The 17,794-nt window shown below is 37.1% G+C and overlaps 1 protein-coding gene across 9 annotated transcripts in view; it reads right to left on the bottom strand.

The window, feature by feature from the left end:
* Nucleotides 1-17,794, bottom strand: part of RABGAP1L (RAB GTPase activating protein 1 like) — a 755,410-nt gene that overhangs the window by 266,188 nt on the left and 471,428 nt on the right. For all 9 annotated transcript variants that reach the window (XM_042925081.1, XM_042925083.1, XM_042925080.1 and 6 more), the window contains 2 exons: nucleotides 12,645-12,770; nucleotides 9,963-10,106 (listed from right to left, as the gene is read on the bottom strand). In XM_042925081.1, coding sequence (XP_042781015.1) covers nucleotides 9,963-10,106; nucleotides 12,645-12,770 — 270 coding nt within the window. The remainder of the gene's footprint in view (nucleotides 1-9,962; nucleotides 10,107-12,644; nucleotides 12,771-17,794) is intronic.

Genomic DNA, 17,794 nt, shown 5'->3' with positions numbered 1-17,794 from the left:
CAGAAATTTAGAAGCTAGTGGGAGATTCAGGCCTTTGAAAAGTAATACACAGTAAATAAATAACCACTACCTACAGGGTGCTATCAAATGTTTGGACTATTTAAGAATGGCTGACCAGGAAAAGCTTCTTAGAGGAAGTAACATTTACCCTCAGGGCTGAAGGAATTAGCCAGGTAAAGAGTGGGGGGTACATTCTAGGCAGAAGGGAAATAAAGAATATGCACACATTTTCTACCTGAAAAGATCTTAAGTGTTCCAAAAACTAAAAGAAGGCCAGTGTTGAAGTATATTAAGAGGAAGACTGACTCAAGGATACCACTGGGGAGGAAGGAAGGGCAAGATTACAGACCAAGTGATACAATGTGAGTTTTACTTAGTGGGAAATCACTGAAGGCTTTTCAGCCAAGGAAAGACATGACCTGATATGTGTCTTATGAAAATCTCTCTGGATGCTATGGAGAATAGTGGGATCAAAGGGAGTCGAGTGGAAAGAATAGTTAGGAGGTAACTGAATAGTACATGATACCGGTTTGGAGACAGAAGACAGTTTCCTAGACCTATTTCAGAAGAGGACTTCAAAACCAGTGAGTACAATATTTTCCAAATATGTTCAATTATAAATTGCTCAGAGATACACATAGATGCAGTAAAAATACAGACACGAATGGGAATGATAAACACTGAATTCTGTATAATGGTTCCTCTGAGGAAGGCAGAGGAGAGGGGCTATTTCCTGGGAGAGGTGATAATAAACAAAACTAATCTTGTTCGGATTGTTTTGTTTCTTAACCAGGGAGATGGATACAGAAGAGTATATGGTATGTCTTAATGTTTTTTTTAAAAACATTGTATTTACTCATAAAAGTAACAGAATATGCTTAGTTATTTTATTTAATCCGTGCTACACAGTTTAATCACTATGAGCTTTCTGCAACAAAAAGACTACAAAGTAACTTTAATTATTCCAATTCAGGATAAACTGAAAGATTTTTATTGGGAAAAAAAAAAACCCTGTTACCCTATACCTTTAAGTCAGTGAAATATGTTCTGATTATGAGGACTAAACACATAATTAGATACTGTGGGTTCGTTATGAAACAGGTTGGAGGTATATTTGTGAGTCCTCAAAGTCATGTGGGTCTGATTCTACTGGAGCAAAATACCACTCCTATTTTTACCAGTAAACATGTACCTTTATTTTAAAGTACGTACGAGGTTTGACATGCTTATTCCTCCACTGATCATCTTTCGTAATTATTCCACCCTCTACATTTCTTAAACACTTAACTTAAATGATCCCAAGGGTACCAGAACCTGCTTCTAGAACAAACACTGCAGACAAATTGTAACCCAAGCACTTCCAGAATAAAGCATGCAACAATAACATGGCCCAGTCACTCCTCAACATCATCTGTCTCAAAGATGCTCCCTGAAGTATAGAAGCTGTACAGGCCACCATTCTCTCTCACCACCACATTAAATGAAAATATAAATCAATGAACTTACCCCAGATGATCCATCGGTACATCATCCTGTCCGCTATACTTTTAAAATCTGTCCAGAATTCAACCACTTCTCCCCACGTCCACTACCACTAACTTGGTCCAAGCAACCCAAATTACTGCAATTGCCTCATAACTGGTCCCCCATTTTCCCCTTCGAACTCTCCCACAATCTTTTTTCAATAGGGCAACCTGAGTGATGAGGATAAAATATATACCAGAGCGTGCCAGTGCTATACCTAACCTCTCCAGTTGTTTCCCATCTCAGTCCAGTAAAACCTAAATTCTCTACTATTGAGATCGACTACATTTCTCTTCCTTCATTTTTTTCCCATAGCACTTAACACCTCTAATAAACTATTCTTTTTTTTTTAAGATTTTTAAAAAGTTTATTTCTTATTTTGAGAGACAGAGAGACAGAGAGTAGGAGAGGGGCAGAGGGAGAGGGAGAAAGAGAGATTCCCAAGCAGGCGCTGTGCTGTTCGTGTGGAGCCTGACTCAGGGCTCAAACTCATGAACGGGGAGATCATGACCTGAGCCACAATCAAGAGTCAGACACTTAATTGATTGAGCCACCCAGATGCCCCTAGAGTATATATTCTACTTAGTCATTTGTTTACTGTCTGTACCTTACACAAGGATAAAAACTTAATGAAGGCCAAGAGTTTTGTCTGCTTTTCTTTACTGTTGTATCCCCAAACCTGAATGGTGCCAAGCATTTAGAAGGAGTTCAAAAAATGTTGACTAAATGAATGAATGAGTGAATATTTCTTTGAAGCCACAGGAATCACACACAATGGTTCTGCCATTTAACCTGAGGTTTATATTCTTTCTGTAATATCAAAATTAGCACGAACACAAGAAAGAGCTATAAGACAACTGACGTGAGAACCATAAAAATCCTTGTAGGTGAGAAATAAGTTAGGATCCAAAAACAAGACTTTAGAGTTTGTTTCCCTCTAGTCCTGAAGATTTCTATTGATAAATAAAACTTTAAAATAACCTTTACACTATTTATTGGTTGGTCAAAGCATTTTTTTTTCTACTCTTAAAGTTTTTAGAAAATTTATGTTTATGTTCCTTTGCTCATTCTAATGCATTAAAATTTTTTTTTTTTACATTTACTTATTTTTGAGAAACAGAGTGAGACAAAGTGTGAGTGGGGGAGGGCAGAGAGAGAAGGAGACACAGAATCTGAAGCAGGCTCCAGGCTCTGAGCAAGTGGTCAGCACAGAGCCTGATGCGGGGCTTGAACCCACGAACTGTGAGATCATGACCTGAGCTGAAGTTGGACGCTCAACCGACTGAGCCACCCAGGCGCCCCTCTAATGCATTTTAAATCCAACATATCATTTGAAAAAGGTATCACCTAATGCTAGTGTAGTAATCATATTGCAATATATAAAGGTATCAAATACCTTTGATACACATCATATCAAATACACATCATATACCTCAGACTTCTACAATATTATATGCCAATTATATCTCAATAAAAAATTCACTTATTACTGTTTGAGGAAGAAAAATGGGGGCAAAGAATAAGAATATTATAGAATGAATCTACTCTTTAGATAAGAGGTTCAGAAAACGGTTTTGAAAGGAGGCATCTACTTGGTGGTATTTAATTAGATATGGTAGTATCGTACTTCATTTTTTTCATCACCCAAAGAAGAAAGGAGAGGCAGGAAATATATTCTAATTTGAAGGGTCAATTATTTCATTACATTTCATGAAATATCAAGTTACTATATAAAGCTGAATATATTTGATACTCCAAAAATTGAACTATTTGGGAAGAGTCAACTTCAAACATCAGCTGTCAGTTATTTTGTCAAGATTAAAAAGAAATACTTATGTTCTTATATCTCTGAAAGGTAGAAGAAAAACATACTTTAGGAGGACTACTTCAATCACTAGTCAAGATGAAACAGGATTAAACTTCCTTGAAGGTAAATAGATAAAATTTTGGCCTTAGCAAAAAAAAAAAAAAACAAAAAACAAAAAAAAAAAACCAAAAACATCTCAACTAGAGGGAAACAAAGGTGGTTAGAAAGGTAAGAGAGAACCAACAGTTAACCTGTTCTCCTAAGAATATCTGAAGTCATTTTGTTAACTGAAGAAACTGAGAAGTAATAAAAGAGCTATACAGGTGGACAGAGCAGAATGGAGAGTAATATTATTAACTGGATATTTACTGTATAGCCGGCACTTTATATTCATACTCTCATTTCAATCTTTAAAATAAACCTGGGAGATGGTTTTGTTAGCATGATTTAACAGAGAAAAAAACTGAGACGTATATAGGTAAAATAACATAAACAAAATGATACAGGAAGGATTAACTAAAAAGCCAAATATCTAAACTCCAATGTCAAACTGTCTCTATGTTGCTTCTTCTATAACTGAATACATGGCTGGATTTTTCCCACTGGCTTAACTTCTCTTACATGTAAGCACAAAAGTGATTCAACTCGGGGCACCTGGGTGGCTGCGTCAGTTAAGCATCCAACTTCAGCTCAGGTCATGACCTCACAGTCTGTGAGTTCAAGCCCCACATCAGACTCACTGCTGTCGGCATGGAGCCTGCTTCAAATCCTCTGTTTCTCTCTCGATGCCCCTACCCAGCTTGTGCGTGCTCGCTCGCTCTCTCTCTCTCTCTCTCAAAAATAAATAAAACATTAAAAAAAAAAAAAGTGACTGAGCTCTTAGATCCAGCTCTTAGTTCCCATCTGTATGCAACTTCAGAAATCAAGTGAGTTTCCAACCAAATGAGTTTTATTTTGTTCCATATTCATGAACTCTAATCTGATCTAGGATCTGCCCTCTTAAAAAAACAGAACAAAACAAAATAAAACAAACACCTGCCTTTGATCACAAGGAAGACTTTCACGGAACAAAAACAACTCAAAAGGTAATGTTCCAAATACTCTGGAGAGCTGCTCAGTGGCATCCACTAAGCCCTCATATATACACGCCAGCAATCCCACTCCTACACAGGTACCCAAAGAAGTGCCTTCGGGTGTTTGCCAAAAGACAAGTGGGGAGTGCCTGGGTGGCTCAGTCGGTTGAGCACCTGACTTCAGTTCAGGTCAGGATCTCACAGTTCAAGAGTTCAAGCCCTGCGTTGGGCTTCCTGCTGTCAGCGCAGAGCCCTCTTCGGATCCTCTGTCCCCTCTGTCTCTCTGCCCCTCCCCCACTCACGTGCGCCGGCGCAGGCGCGCTCCCTCCATCTCTCAAAAATAAATAAACATCAAAAAAAAAAAAAAAAAAAAAGCTGAAGAATGTTCACAGCAACACTATTTACAAGAACCCTGATGTGGAAACAACCTAAATGCCCATCAACAATACAATGGAAGAATGGATTGGAACAAATGAACCCTGTCTAGATGCAACTATATGGATGAATCTCACAAACATAGTGATGAATGAAACACCTCCATCAAAAGAGTTCATATTGTAGTATTCCATTTAAATGAAGTTCAAAACAAAATCAAAACTAATGTATGGTGTTAGAAGTCAGGACAGTGGTAACTCACTCTTCAGAGAGGTAGTGAAGGCAGGGGCAATGAGAGAGAGGAGGGCTTCTGAAATTCAGACGATATTCTGCTTCTTTTTGATCTGGGTGCTTGTTACACAAGTTACGTTCACTTTATGAAAAATCATCACGTTTTCACTAATTTTTGCAAATTTTCTTTTAATCTTTTATACTTCAACAAAAAGTTCTTTTAAAAAAGCACTATTCTGGGGCACCTGGGTGGCTTAGTCAGTTGAGCATCCGACCTTGGCTCAGGTCATGTTCTCACAGTTGGTGGGTTTGAGCCCCACATAGGACTCTGTGCTGACAGCTCAGAGTCTGGAGCCTGCTTTGGATTCTGTCTGCCTGTCTGTCCCTCCCTCTCTGCCCCTCTCCAGCTTGTGCTCTCTCTCTCAAAAATAAATAAATAAACATTTTTTTTAAGCACTATTCTATTCTCGGTGGGTTAACAGTACAATATTTACACTATAATTGTTAATACTTTTAGCCTTTTTCTTATCTCCTCAGATAGAGGCAGACAATAAACCATAAAAGGTTTTGTTCTTTTTTTTTAAATTTTTTTTTCAACGTTTTTTATTTATTTTTGGGACAGAGAGAGACAGAGCATGAACGGGAGAGGGGCAGAGAGAGAGGGAGACACAGAATCGGAAACAGGCTCCAGGCTCCGAGCCATCAGCCCAGAGCCCGACGCGGGGCCCGAACTCACGGACCGCGAGATCGTGACCTGGCTGAAGTCGGACGCTTAACCGACTGCGCCACCCAGGCGCCCCAGGTTTTGTTCTTTTTTTAAATTTTTTTTTTAATGTTTATTTATTTTTGAGACAGAAAGACAGAGCATGAACAGGGGAGGGTCAGAGAGAGAGGGAGACACAGAATCCGAAGCAGGCTCCAGGCTATGAGCTGTCAACAGAGCCCAACACGGGGCTTGAACTCACGGACCGTGAGATCATGACCTGAGCCGAAGTCGGACACTTAACTGACTGAGCCACCCAGGTGCCCCGGTTTTGTTCTTTTTAAAAACAATAATTTCATTTCATTGATAGGCTAAATGATAATTTATAGAAAGTTCCATTCATCTCAATATAATAAAATGTTTTTTTCAAACTCTAGTTTAAAATCCTGATGCCATCATCTTCACTAAATAAGGGAATTAACCTGAGTCACCATATATTCAGCTTTATATAAATACTTTAAATACACTATTAACAACTAGAAGTTTTTAATTCAGACTGCACAAAGTCTACTAACACTCTTCCTAAATTTTCTTCTACTACATTAGCTTCATATTTTTGACCTCCAGATGAATGAAAAAAATCCTTAAAAGCATTTAGCACAGGAAAACACGAGACGATGATAAGCTTTCTAAAAGTCACAAGCTTGATGTCTTTCTCACTCTGCAATAGGATCTCTGAGCAAAACAATCCTGAAGATTAACACTTTTGGGTTTTTTTGGTCAGAATGATGAATTTTGAAAAATCAACTTTTCCATCTGAGAATTTCTCAGCATTCCATTTGTAACTAAACATTAATTCATAGCCCAGGAAGATTTAAATCATTTTCCTAAAAAATAGAGAATAGGACAAAAACAATACCTATAGATGATTCTATTTAAGACTGTGTTATATCATTTCTTCTTTTAGAAAACTCTACCTCATATGAAAGAAGAGCTTTGATATAAACAGTTTATTAACTACAAGGAGGAAAGGGGCAAAGAGAAAAAACACAGACAGGCAGGAAATCAAAGTTTACCTAAAAATTTCCTTTGCAAAATAATCCGCTGACAAAGATGAGTTAGTGGAAAGAAATGAATATCCTGATACTGTTCCCAACAAAATTTTGAACTATTAAGGGATGTCATTATTTATTTCCCTGGTTACCATGATCCTGTGATTACAAACTATTCTATGTTTTAGAAAGCTATGCAATTTCCTTAAGCAGCTACAGAATATAGGTTTAAGTGGAGGTAAAGTAATATATATAATACTTATTAATTTTAATAAGCATTAAGATATTTCAAACACTGTAACTAGAAATCACAGTTGGCAAATGATAAGAAGGCTTATAAATCGACTTTTCATTTCTCTACCATATATGTTGCTAATTTTCTTAGCAACTGACATTAGAAATTCCAGTATCTTCAAGATAAAAATTTCCCGAGAAATTATGAATCTGGGTTCCAGAAGACCCATGGATGATACTCCAATGTCAGGTATGGAACCACTGAGATAGAGACAATTTTATAAGGTCATCAGTCTAGTGAGCTAAAGGATAGTGTTACTATTCTGCCAAAAGTGACCGACAAATCCAATTTAACTGGTATGATTAAGCATATTAATTTCATTCTCATTACTATAATGAACAGTATAGAACTAATATAGTATGAAATTAGATAATCTCTTTCAGCAAAAAAATGAAGCAATGATATTAACTTTTGCAAGCTCCTACTATATATAAAGATAAAACTGTTAAAAGGTCATACCCTCACTTTCCCATTTTTTAATAAATATCATGAAATACTAACCTCAGCTTAGTATGAAATTTCTAGTCCCCAGAGTGATTAAAATAAATAGGACCTATGAATACTCATGAAAACTAAATTTTAGTATTACTTTAAGTTCACAGAACTCAAAGATATAAATTTGGCTTTTACTTTCGAAGAATATTGCACTAAATTAGAGTCAGAACTGTTCACCACACCAATTTGGATAATCAGGCCAAGTAGAATTTTTAGTACAAATGCCTAAATTTGTGTATACTGTGATAACACCATTTTGACTTTGAATAAAGTTTTAGCTTCTAATTCTGCATTCTTCCTTTAGGTTATATTTATATAGGCAGTTTAGAAATGAATTTATCAGTAAAAAAAAAAATCAGAGAGTTACTATGCTATCGGTCAGGTTCTCTAGCTGTTACGTATTCAGAATTGGAGACCTTATTCTGTGACCTTCAGCAAGTCACTCAAACTTTCTTTGTCAAAATATGTTACAAATGTTTACAACTCTTACACCCTTACAAAATGCTCTGCAACTTTCACGTACTGTGCAACTGTTACCTAGAACCTCCAAGAGCGGAACCCAACGTGGCTTGCATATGAAACGGTTACTGCTGTGATAGGCTAGAACTAACAGTTTTACTTTGTGCAGCTGATGTACTTTATCTTCTTTAATCTTACTTTTGAAATGAAATTTCTAGTCCCCAGGGTGATTAAAATGGTTAGACTTTTAAGAATGAGGAAACTGTATAAAAAGTAACGTAGAAATACAAAACTGTCCAGATTATATTAGGTTTATACTTTTGATTAGCTTTCTTTAAAAAAAAATTTTTTTTTAATGTTTATTTATTTTTGAGAGCCAGAGAGAGACAGAGCACGAGCGGGGGAGGGGCAGAGAGAGAGGGAGACACAGAATCGGAAGCAGGCTCCAGGCTCTGAGCTGTCAGCACAGAGCCCAATGCAGGGCTCGAACTCACAAACCTGAGCCGAAGTCGGCGCTTAACTGACGGAGCCACCCAGGGGTCCCATGATTACTCTAGCTTTCTAATTTAAGACAGTATAATTTATGTACATATATATTCCCAATAATAAAAAAGTTATTCTCCTACAGCAGCTTTCCTATCACTGCTAAGACTGTCCAACATGTTGACTGGCAGTATATGATGTATGTGTGTGTAATGTTGCTTATTTCTTTAAGAGTAAAGTAAGTATGGGGTGCCTGGGTGGCTCAGTCAGTTAAGCATCTGACTCTTGACTTCGGTTCCAGACACGATCGTGGTATCAAGCCCTGCACTGGGCTCTACACTGGGTGAGGGGCCTGCTTGAGTCTCTCTCGCCCCTTCTCTTTGCCCCTCCCTGCTTCAAAAAAAAGGAGTAAATAAATTTTGCCACCAAAGGAAATAAAAACAATAAAATATATAAATACAGATACCTAAAATATTTTGCAAGCTAATTTTTGAAATATCCTGCCTGAAAACAAAATTATATGATGTAGAAACTTTAGAGTATCACTTCACTGTTACCTGGTAGGAGTGTCAAACATCATATACAATAGAAATATCTTATGAATTGAGGATTAAATTACTATATAATTAGAGGACAAACTGAGGGTTACCAAAGGGGAGGTCGATAGGGACATGGGTAAAATAGTTTATGGGGATTAAGGAGTGCACTTGTGATGAGCACTGGGTATCTTTTGTTAATGTTTATTTTTGAGAGAGAGAGAGAGAGAGAGAGACAGAGACAGACATGGAGCAAGTGGGGGAGGGGTAGAGAGAGAGGGAGACACAGAATCTGAAACAGGCTCCAGGCTCTGAGCTGTCAGCACAGAGCCCAATACAAGGCTCGAACTCACAAACTGTGAGCCAAAGTCCTACGCTTAACCAATGGAGCCACCCAGGTGCCCCAAGCACTGGGTGCTGTTTGGAGTGCTGAATCACTATATTGTATACCTGAAACTAACATAACACTGTATGTTAACTATACTATACTGGCATTTAGAATAGAATAGAATAGAATAGAATAGAATAGAATAGAATAGAATAGAAAATTAAAATTAAATTAAAATTACTGTACAATTTTCATTTATATTCACTCTTGGAGTATAACTGCATTACTATTAGAAACACTTGATTTTAAATTTATTTAACTTTAAGCATCCTTTATATTAGTAATATATTATTACACAAATAAAGGCTTATTATGAATTTTAATTGTATACATTTAATTACCTCATCTTACTTTGAAGAAATTATATATGCTTAAACATTTTCATTTCTCACAAGTAATAAAATTAAAACTAAAATAGTCTTTATTAAAAATTCAAATAGAACTCTATGGTATTTATGGCTTAAAGTAAAAAAAAAAATTGTAACCACTTTAGAAACTATTTTCTACTTTGGTTTAGGTATGAGAGATGGAGTTACTGTACCTCACAAAGCAGTAAGTCAATGATGTGGAAGACCATGCAGAGAGGGAACTTGGCAGTGAAAAGAGTGAGAAACCACTGGGACGCGTACATATGTGCTTCCAGGTGCAGATCACAAAAATGGGTATGCAGGTCTGGTAACTGCTCCTAAAAAGTCAAAGTGGAAAATTGAGGGGAAGGAAGACTGAGAAGCTTTATTTCCTACCATTACTATAATTTAGGACAAGCTTTCTACGACCACTCTCAATTTTTCGTGGCATCTGCTGAATTTTATGTAATTACACAGAAGCAGTGATAGGAGATGAGCACTGGGGACAGGATAATCAAGGAAAATAAAGGCAGACTTGTTATGAACAAATAACAAATATCACCTGTTGCTCACTTGACTGTTCTTGTTTCTTGGGACATGCTTGCTCTGACAGAACACCTGTAGTCTAATCAATGTCATCCCTCCAGAGTCAAGTCCCACACCCCATTCAGGGTTCAACGCCTAACTACCTAGGACAGAAATTTATCTTCTCTTTGGAAACCACTTAATATCAACATCATCTGGGATCTATGTAAATTTGTGCAGTATTGAGAAAAGCCCAAAACATAACCAAACTTTAAAACAATAGGTCTTTGACATTAAAAATGGCAAACTATAGAAACTGTGCAAGTGTATAATGTATGAAATTGGATGTCTTCTAAAAATGCCTTTATGTCACCCTGATCCCTTTTTTTTCCAATTTACGCAAGTAAATGCTTGTCAAAAGCATGAAAGGTAAAGTACAGAGTATCAGCCTAGCTATTCTTCTAACTGAAAGACAAAAGCAAAGATATGTAAAAGCCCACGTTCATTTTGTTTTCATAAACAGATCACAAAAACAAAAAGAAAAGCCTAACTTCTTACATCAGATGCTTTTTGAAAAGCACCCAGATGTACCCATTAGGTACTTTAAATTGGGGTGTCCAAATGGTCACCACTGAAAGACGCTAACAGAAAAATGTGTCTGGTTTTCTTCACAATACCACAAACATGCTCTTCATTTATCAGTTATACTTATTTGACTCTTAAAGCTTTTAAGAATACGGACCTTAGAAAAAAAACATAAACTCCTGTAAAGAAAAGGTAAAGAAGTGAAAAGTCCCAAATATTTACTTGGAAGGATTAAATCTCTAAAAAAGAGTCTATTGCTTTTACTGTCCATAGTTACCAGATTCTTCTACACAGTCTTTTTTCTCCTCAATGCCTGTACGCCATTGTGCTTACAGTTCATTTGACATCTTTCCCCCATTTCATTTCTTCCTAATGTTTAAGGTTTTCTACCCTCCCACATTCTTTTCTAGTAAAGTTGTCCTTAACTCCACTGCTAAGTCTCTCTCTTCCCTGTTTTAGTTTTTCAGTCTCCTACTGACCTCACCTCCCTCTTTAAGACACCTACGGATCTCCTGACAGGTCATGCCAATGAGCTCCTACCAGTATCTCTGCTGCTGCATCCCCCTAACCTTCATCCTTGATTACTTTACTTTTATCCAACATGGACTCAATCCATTCATGTATTTCCTTCACATTTTTCTTGGATTCCCAATACCCCATATAGAGAAAGCCATATAAACACACTGCACAGGGGCACCTGGGTGGCTTAGTGAGTTGAGCATCAAACTTTGGCTCAGGTCATGATCTCACAGTTCATGAGTTCCAGCCCTACCGTGGGCTCACTGCTGTCAGCACAGAGTCTGCTTCAGATCCTCTGTCTCCCTCTTTCTCATTCTCTATCTCTCTCAATGTTTAATGTTAATGTTTAATAAATAAACATTAAAAAACAGATATAAGATTTCCAACATCAGGTGGAATTTCAAACCTACTCAGTAATTCCTTTTATCAGCACTAGTCATTAACTTTGCTTTTGCTCACAATTTTTTTATAATGTCATATCTGACACAGATTAAATAATGTGTTCCTCTTAAATACAAATTTACACAGACATATTGTGAAACAGTAACAACACTGTTTGAGATCAGGACATTATATGAGGAAAAATTTTTAATACATCTCTACATTAAAATGTTTAAGTTTTTTATCCTCTTTCAATACCTTTCTGTCCCTTCAAAGAGTTCTGTACATGTGGACCTAAATATGGTACTGGTGCTAATTAAGGTGGAGAAAGCTCTTACCTATTTCAATCTTTATTCTGTTAACATCTTCATTTCTTTACAAATAATACTTGGGAATCTCTTCACTGACTTAACTCACTATATTAAAGTTGAATATTTAAAATAGAAGACTTTTTTAAAAATGATCAAAGGGTCGGGGCGCCTGGGTGGTGCAGTCGGTTAAGCGTCCGACTTCAGCCAGGTCACGATCTCACGGTCCGTGAGTTCGAGCCCCGCGTCGGGCTCTGGGCTGATGGCTCAGAGCCTGGAGCCTGTTTCCAATTCTGTGTCTCCCTCTCTCTCTGTCCCTCCCCCATTCATGCTCTGTCTCTCTCTGTCCCAAAAATAAAATAAACGTTGAAAAAAAAAAAATGATCAAAGGGTGAAATAAATATTAACACCAATGTAGATAGTGGTCAGAAACCAAATATGTCTACATTTTCTGTAGAAGTCCATTAAACCTCCATGAATCATTATTGTTCATCAATTTTATTACTTTTTCTGTACTTCAAACAACCCCTGAGTGACAAAAGCCTAATTTTCACTTACCTGCATTAGTCTCTCCAACTGATAGAATTTACAGTGAAGATCTTCAAAGTTGTTTTTGTAGAGATCTCGCAAACCATAGTCATACATGATTTTCACCAAAACACAGAATGCTTGTTCCTCTGGCATCTATAGGAAAATAGATACATAGAGAACCTGACTGAGTGGCATGTGGCCAGAATGTCAGAAAAGTCCCTTCATGTTAGCAGTCCGCTGCATCAATGGCTAAAGGCCTCTACTCACAGTTCCTGAGTTCAAGCCCCGCATCGGGCTCCGTGCTGGCAGTGTGGAGCCTGCTTGGGATTCTTTCTCTCTGCCCTTCCCCTGCTCATGCTCTCTCTCTCAAAATAATAAATAAACTTTAAAAAAAATAGGTAATACACTCACATGATTCAAAAATCAAAATGATGCAAAAGTACATAAAGGTAAAAGTCTTATTCCTCTCTATCTCCAAGTATAATAACCCCTGTACCCGCTCCCCCCCATCTCTTTGGCATAACCTTATAACTATGTTCAATAATTTCTCATGTATCCTGCTAGTATTTCTTTATGCAAATAAAAGAATCACACTTATTTCATTTCTTCCCTTATCTACATAGAAGATAACATTCTCTAAACATTACTATGCATCTTGCTTCCACAGCCCCCCCCCCCCCCCCCCAAACATATTCCCAAAAGAGGGACTGCTGGGTCAAAGGGTAAGTGCAATTTTAATTTTGATAGACAGGGAGAGGCTGCCTTCCCAGTCTTCTTGATACTGCTATTTTCTTTCTATATAAATAGTTTTTAGGAAAGAATGTTATGAACTTCCAACATTAAGAGTTAAATGACAAACTCTAATATACCCTTCCTAGAGGTATTTTTATCTGAACAGAAAATGAAATCTTAAACCCAAGAAACAAATCTCTACATCGTGGTATCAATAAACTGAAGGGATTTAGAAAGAAACATATCCAATATTCTAGAAATTACATCAAGCCAACAGAAAAAGATTTTATCTTTAACTCACTGTCCTAAAATGTAACTGTTTATGTAAACATTTACTTGCAATGTCACTTCTTTGAAAATCTGACCTTGGCTGATTATATTTGACACCTTGTTAAATTAACTGCCTGCCTGAATAATTGAATCAAGTAGAATTCTATTTACCCACTTAGAAATGTAACTATTTATTTAAATTCCTACACCAATTGGCCACTTCTATTTTCTACTTACAAACCATAAAATATGTAAATAGTTAAATAAAACCTAAAGTTAAGTAAGTACACTTAGTTGTTGTTATTTCAATTCTATAAATATTTACTTATTTCATATTTTTTTAAGCTTATTTATTCATTTTGAGAGAGAGAGAGAGAGAGAGAGAGAGCGAGAGCGCGCACATGCAGGGAAGGGGCAGAGAGGGAGGGAGAGAAAGAATCCCAAGCAGGCTCCACACTGTCAGCTCAGAGCCCAATGTAGGGCTTGATCTCAGCCACCGTGAGATCATGACCTGAGCCAAAATCAAGAGTCAGACCTTAACCAACTAAGCCAGGCACTTCTACTTATTTCTTTTTTATCTGAGTTGTTTGGGGCTTTGACCCCAGGTGTTCAAGTCAGCAAACATTTTTCAGCTTACACTCATTTAGATGCAAGTGCACTGTATTCTTCCCTCTTTTAACAATTCTGTCATTGAAGCCTCAAGTGACACTGACTTGCACATGCATGGTGTACCCCTCTTAACACCAAGGTCTTAGCCTCTCCATCTTCCTCTTGGATCTTTCCTAAAATGGCCATACAAAAGTGCTCATGTAAGGTAATGGTAGCCAGCCCTAGAGAAACGAATTCACTTATAATCTCCCTCTAAGTGAATGATGTTTAGTTAAATAGTTGGTACCCTATAAAGGGAACAAGCCTTTATTTCCTTAGATGGGTAAAGCCATTAAAGTAAATGAAAGGTTTAAATGCCGTGTGGGATTCACACAGCCAGTCACTGAACATGAGAGACGTATGCAGTGTGCTAGGCCCTGCGCACACAGAAGTAATGGTATAGCATCTTCCCAAAGGACAACTAAATAGGCAATCTCTTTGACTTGGATATGGATACACCAATCCTGGGATAAACAACATCGCTACAGCTAGAGCACAAGCAAGGGGTGGGTATGAGCTCGACCAGGAAAAATTAGTCAGGAAAATGACAAATGAACATAAATCTTTACTTTGCCTTTAGATATGGAGCTTAAATTCTCCCTCCCTCCATCTATCTCCCTCATCTCTATCTCACTCTTCTCGGCTCTTTCCTCCCCACTCCCCATCCATTTCTCTCTCACACACAAACAATATATTTAATACACGTTCTTAAAAAGACAAAAGCCTTTATACATTGGAGTTTGATCCCCCAAAATAAAGTGGCCCAATTCCAGTCCATAACCTTTATTTTAAAAAAAGAAAATCTGGGGCACCTGGGTGGCTCAGTTGGTTGAGCGAACGACTTCGGCTCAGGTCATGATCTTGCGGTCTGTGAGTTCGAGCCCCGCGTCGGGCTCTGTGCTGACAGCTCAGAGCCTGGAGCCTGTTTCAGATTCTGTGTCTCCCTCTCTCTGACCCTCCCCCGTTCATGCTCTGTCTCTCTCTGGCTCAGAAATAAATAAATGTTAAAAAAAAAATTTTAAAAAAGAAAATCTCCATTTGGGGGAGTGGGGAGTCTTAGAGCTCTTGTCTTCCATGTCTAGCTTCAGGCAACAAAAATCAAGTTTTCGATTTCCAGTAGGTTCACATGCCACACAAAAATGGTAAACGAACCCTACAAAATACCAGCCCAGTTGGGGTAGAGTCAATACTGAAGATCAGCGAAGATGAAGGTCAGGCATAATAGGTTCTTACAGGATCTCAGATATCGTCTCATCATAAAACTGACTAAAAATGAACGTTATGAAGTCAAAAAGGCTGTGAAACAAAATGAGTGAGAAAGTAATGTGAAACACGTATAATCCTTTGGAAAGTGAAAATGCAACCTTCTCTTTCTAGTTTAAACACTAAATGCAATCTATTCAGCATGTCTAATTAAGCTTCCCTGGATATTTCTCTTTGCATTAGTAGTAGCAACCAGGGCAAGCAAATAAAACTTAGCAAAAAAATGTCAAAGATTTTAAAAATGAAAATAAAGATCTAAAAATATATAAAACAGACAACAAATACTGACTGACATTTAAACTGCAAAGGCTTGTAATGATATTTTGTTTTTGAAGGATAAGATAATACATGTTTGAGGAAGATATACCTTAGAAAAGTGTCAGTATCAGGGAGTAAAAGCTGATCCTAGACTGGTGGTATTGTGAAATGTGAGAAGTCTGATAGGAAAATATAGTTTGGAAATTCTTTCTTTTTAAAGTTTTATCTAAGTAAAATCTACACCCCATGTGGAGCTCGAACTCACAACCCCGCGATCAAGAGTCACATGCTCTTCCAACTGAGCCAGTGAGGCACCCCCACAGTTTGGAAATTCTAAACAGTAATCACTTACTGATGGCCATGAATGATTCCAACAATGGCACAAGATTTTACTTCTAAAATTAAATAATTTATTAGCACTGTCAATGCAAATAAACATAATACTAATAATTCTATTAACAAGTTGGGTAATAGGGGTCTTGCTAAAGCATTAGGAGTATTTGGCCATTATCCAGAACTCATCAAACAGCACAAAGTAAATGGACTGGAGTTGAGAAGTGCTGTGTAGCAGGGCAGCATTTGATAGTATTTCCATCATCCAGATTAAAACATTTACAAACAGACTCAGAGGTCAGATAACAGTACAATGCAGCAAAACAATGAGTAAGTGATTTTCAGTATTTACTACTTCTGGATTTTAAAACTTTATCTCATTGTAAGCTTAATCATTGCATTTTCTCCAGCTTTATTGAGATGCAATTGACATTGAACACTGTGTAATTTTCAAGTGTTCAAAGTGATGATTATATATAGATATGTTAAAAATATAACATATATATATATTTCTCAAAATGATGACCATCATAGATTAGTTAAAAGATCTGTCACCTCACACAGTTACAATTTTTTCGTGTAGTAAGTAACTTTTAAGATCTCTCTTAGCAACTTTCAAATATACAATACGGTATTTTCAACTACAGTCATCAAACTTTTAACCAGAACTTATTAATTTCATAACTTAAAGTTTGTACCATTTCACCACACTCACCCATTCTCCCCCCACCCCGTGGCAACTACCAATCTACTCTCTTTAATGACTTCAGCTTGTTTAGAGTCTATATATAACTGATACACACTTACTTTCTTAGCATAATGCCCTTTAGGTCTACCCATGCTGTCACAAATGTCAGGATTTCCTTTTTTATGGGTGAATAGTATTCCATTATATGTATATGCCACATTATCTTTACCCATTCACCTGCTGATGGACATCTAGGTTGTTTCCATGTCTTGCCTATTGTAAATAGTGCTGCTATGAACATGGGGGTGCTAATATCACTTTAAGATGGTAATTTCATTCTTTCTGGATATATATTCAGAAGTGGAATTGTTGGATCATAGGGTAGTTCTATTTTTAATATTCCGAAGAACGTCCATACTGTTTTCCATAGTAGCTTCACCAGTTTACATTCCCACCAAAGTGTACAAGGGTTCCCTTTTATCCACATCCTTGCCAATATTTGTTACCTCTGGTCTTTTTGATAATAGTTATTTTAACAGGTGTGAGACAATATCTCATTGTGTTTTTTATCTCCATGATGATTGGTGTTGTTGAGCACCTTTTCATATACCTGTTAGATTCTGAGTATCTTCTTTGGAAAAAATGTCTATTCAGGTCATCTGCCCATTTTTTCATTGGGTGATCTGCCCCCTCCCCTCCCCGAGTTATAGTTCTTCATATGTTTTGGATATTAACCCTTATCAGATATGTGGTTTGCAAATATTTTTTCCCATTGTGTAGGCTGCCCTTTCATTTTGCGGATGTTTCTTTTGCCATGAAGATGTAGTCCCACTTGTTAATCTTTGCTTTTGTTGTCTGTGCTTTTGATGTCCTATCCAAAGAATCACTGTCAAGACCAAAGTCAAAAAGATTTTTATCTATGTTTACCTCTAGGTGGTTTCAGGTTTCAGGTCTTACATTTAAATACTTAATCCATTTTAACTTT

Source organism: Panthera leo, chromosome F3 (assembly GCF_018350215.1).
Source record: "Panthera leo isolate Ple1 chromosome F3, P.leo_Ple1_pat1.1, whole genome shotgun sequence".
NCBI lineage: Eukaryota > Metazoa > Chordata > Mammalia > Carnivora > Felidae > Panthera > Panthera leo.
The sequence above is the reverse complement of the archived record's forward strand: the minus strand, read 5'-3'. Positions and strand labels throughout refer to the sequence as shown.